The sequence below is a fragment of the Notolepis coatsorum genome, assembly GCF_963971535.1.
Source record: "Notolepis coatsorum genome assembly, chromosome: 1".
Classification (NCBI taxonomy): domain Eukaryota; kingdom Metazoa; phylum Chordata; class Actinopteri; order Aulopiformes; family Paralepididae; genus Notolepis; species Notolepis coatsorum.
In genome coordinates, this window is record NC_140165.1 from 316,300,752 (window position 1) to 316,304,997 (window position 4,246).

Here is a 4,246-nt window from a genome sequence, read left to right on the forward strand (position 1 = left end):
GTAGTGTGTGTGTGTGTGTTTGAGTTAGTGTTAGTTCAAGTTTTGTTTTATTTGTCACACATGGTTCTGGAGATTGTGCTTCATACAGTAAAAGAGTAAGAGACCAAACACTATACAATTATACAAAACTAAAATGTACAAAATGCTAAATGCTAAAAAAACGAGGTAGAAGAGGTCGTGCAAATGTGTAAGAAGTTAGGAGTTAGTTACCTGTAACTTTTGTGGAAGACGGTTTTGAATTTTTTTTGTAACAACTGTAATAAAAGAGAAAAATATTATGAATCATATAAAAATCATTAATGTGTCCAACCCAATGTAATGGCTTTTATTGTGTTATGATAACATGTCCAACCCAATGTAATGGCTTTTATTGTGTTATGATAACATGTCCAACCCAATGTAATTGCTTTTATTGTGTTATGATAACATGTCCAACCCAATGTAATGGCTTTTATTGTGTTATGATAACATGTCCAACCCAATGTAATGGCTTTTATTGTGTTATGATAACATGTCCAACCCAATGTAATGGCTTTTATTGTGTTATGATAACATGTCCAACCCAATGTAAGGGCTTTTATTGTGTTATGATAACATGTCCAACTCAATGTAATGGTTTTATTTAGGGATGTCCGATATTATCGGCCTACCTATATTGGCATAAAAATGTGATATCGGAAAATATCGGTATCGGTTTTCAAAAAAAATATAATATATATATATTTACATTACATTTATTTAACCTTTATTTACCCAGGCAAGCAAGTAAGAACAAATTATTATTTTATTTATTGTCAAAGTAGCATAATGTTGTGTTAATTACACGACAAGAGATATGTAATGTTAATTACCTGAAATTATTCAGTTTTTTGAGGGGGGGGGGGCACCCTGCATATATCGGTATATCGGTATCGGTAAAAAAGCCAATATCGAGCATCCCTACTTTTATTGTCTATGATAACATGTCCAACCCAATGTAAGGGCTTTTATTGTGTTATGATAACATGTCCAACTCAATGTAATGGCTTTTATTGTGTTATGATAACATGTTCAACTCAATGTAATGGCTTTTATTGTGTTATGATAACGTGGCCAACCCAATGTAAGGGCTTTTATTGTGTTATGATAACATGTCCAACCCAATGTAAGGGCTTTTATTGTGTTATGATAACATGTCCAACTCAATGTAAGGGCTTTTATTGTGTTATGATAACATGTCCAACTCAATGTAAGGGCTTTTATTGTGTTATGATAACATGTCCAACCCAATGTAATGGCTTTTATTGTGTTATGATAACATGTCCAACCCAATGTAAGGGCTTTTATTGTGTTATGATAACATGTCCAACCCAATGTAAGGGCTTTTATTGTCTTATGATAACATGTCCAACCCAATGTAAGGGCTTTTATTGTGTTATGATAACATGTCCAACCCAATGTAAGGGCTTTTATTGTCTTATGATAACATGTCCAACCCAATGTAATGGCTTTTATTGTGTTATGATAACGTGTCCAACCCAATGTAAGGGCTTTTATTGTGTTATGATAACATGTCCAACCCAATGTAAGGGCCTTTATTGTGTTATGATAACATGTCCAACCCAATGTAAGGGCTTTTATTGTCTTATGATAACATGTCCAACCCAATGTAAGGGCTTTTATTGTGTTATGATAACATGTCCAACCCAATGTAATGGCTTTTATTGTGTTATGATAATGTGTCCAACCCAATGTAAGGGCTTTTATTGTGTTATGATAACATGTCCAACCCAATGTAAGGGCCTTTATTGTTGTAACTGAGGGGTACAATTCCCTGACTGTATTGATAAGTATGGTATCATTAAACCACTACCGCTTGATGTACTTTAACTTCTGGCCATACAGTACACGATATCTAAGTATGATGAACACTTTCCCACATATGAAATCAGGTCCACACAAATATAACAGTCGAAGGTTTAATATAGCAAAAGGTATATACAACATTCACTTAATTACATTTATGATTTGAATGCACTTGTAAGGCAAATGAGTATTCGTAGGCAAATCAACACTGAATGTCCAATCTCTGGTTACGCAGGAAGCAAGTATACAACCTGGTTCTTTAGGGAACTATAGCGATGGTACTTAAGGATTATAGCGGGGATACTAAAGGGGTCCTGCTGGTTGTAAGTCAGTAGGGGGGGGGGGGGGGGGTGGTTTGGAGAGCCGTCAGCTGCATCCCATCTGGCCAACGATTCCTGGGGAGAATTCAGGTACAGAACACAGTGCCCGCAGGATCTTGATCCACAGATGAATACACTTGGGCCCTCTTGTAGACGGTAGCTGTAGGTCCACAACGAAGGAGAAGCGAGGCGGCCTCGGTCTGGGTTGAGCGCCGTCTCACCTGGGCTCCTCTCGGGGGTAATTCCAACACTCACCGGCGTTGGCTGTTATCCGCTCCACAAATCAAAGCACCCAAAGCAAATAGATATTCCATGCCGTATAGGCTCAGCAGTCGTCCGGGTAGGTAATCCAATGTGCAGGTCCCCCTCGGTCCTCGTCTAGAACTCCTCGGATGCAAGCACCACACGTGGTCTGCCTAGCCTGGTTAAGCTTCTAGATAACACGAGGAGGCGATGGGGGTGCTACTCACTTTAGAACTCGATACCGCACGATGCACCATACATAATAGACTATTATTAACTTAATAGAAATACGTCCCACTCGACGGTACAGTGCCAAACTATGACAATTCAGCTATGAATTTACACGAGGTCTCAATGCCTATTCTGGGGCCAAATAGGCCATACTGCACCACACGTGGGTCGTGGGTGAGGCTTCACGTCTGTTACTAGGTTGGAGGGTAAAGGACTAATGGACTAAAAAGAAAGTTCTACTTTACTTGCGCCATATTTATATGCACGGTGAACAAATAGTACCATTCGTATTTCGGTAGCCGTATTCCTACGCGGAACCGGGGCTAGTTGGGACATGTTCGTCGGCACTATTGAACTTGACTCAAGGGGCTTGTCTGCTGGCGCCAGGTTCTTGTCCAATGAGAGAATGAACTATTATGGGCTGTAGTAGACTAAAGGATATTCAGTGTATATGTACAAAGAATATACAAGGGATATCAAACGATATACAAATACTATTAAATATATATCCATAAATAAATATATATATTCGGTTTAATCTGATCCTTCACAACAATTGTGTTATGATAACGTGTCCAACCCAATGTAAGGGCTTTTATTGTGTTATGATAACATTACCAACCGAATGTAATGACTTTTATTGTGTTATGATAACGTGTCCAACCCAATGTAATGGCCTTTATTGTGTTATGATAACATTACCAACCGAATGTAATGGCTTTTATTGTGTTATGATAACATGTCCAACCCAATGTAAGGGCTTTTATTGTGTTATGATAACATGTCCAACTCAATGTAAGGGCTTTTATTGTGTTATGATAACATGTCCAACCCAATGTAATGGCTTTTATTGTGTTATGATAACATGTCCAACCCAATGTAATGGCTTTTATTGTGTTATGATAACATGTCCAACCCAATGTAATGGCTTTTATGTGTTATGATAACATGTCCAACCCAATGTAAGGGCTTTTATTGTGTTATGATAACATGTCCAACTCAATGTAATGGTTTTATTTAGGGATGTCCGATATATCGGCCTACCTATATTGGCATAAAAATGTGATATCGGAAAATATCGGTATCGGTTTTCAAAAAATATAATATATATATATTTACATTACATTTATTTAACCTTTATTTACCCAGGCAAGCAAGTAAGAACAAATTATTATTTTATTTATTGTCAAAGTATGCATAATGTTGTGTTAATTACACGACAAGAGATATGTAATGTTAATTACCTGAAATTATTCAGTTTTTTGAGGGGGGGGGGGGTACCCTGCATATATCGGTATATCGGATTGGTAAAAAAGCCAATATCGAGCATCCCTACTTTTATTGTCTATGATAACATGTCCAACCCAATGTAAGGGCTTTTATTGTGTTATGATAACATGTCCAACTCAATGTAATGGCTTTTATTGTGTTATGATAACATGTTCAACTCAATGTAATGGCTTTTATTGTGTTATGATAACGTGGCCAACCAATGTAAGGGCTTTTATGTGTTATGATAACATGTCCAACCCAATGTAAGGGCTTTTATTGTGTTATGATAACATGTCCAACTCAATGTAAGGGCTTTTATTGTGTTATGATAACAT

The 4,246-nt window shown here is 37.2% G+C and overlaps 1 protein-coding gene across 1 annotated transcript in view; it reads right to left on the bottom strand.

Moving 5' to 3' along the window:
• Positions 1-54: 54 nt before the first annotated feature.
• Positions 55-4,246, bottom strand: part of LOC311226344 (centrosomal protein of 57 kDa-like) — a gene marked incomplete at both ends in the record, with an annotated part of 29,532 nt that continues 25,340 nt past the window's right edge. Inside the window, one exon of the mRNA XM_084311770.1 lies at positions 55-66. Coding sequence (XP_084167896.1) covers positions 55-66 — 12 coding nt within the window. The remainder of the gene's footprint in view (positions 67-4,246) is intronic.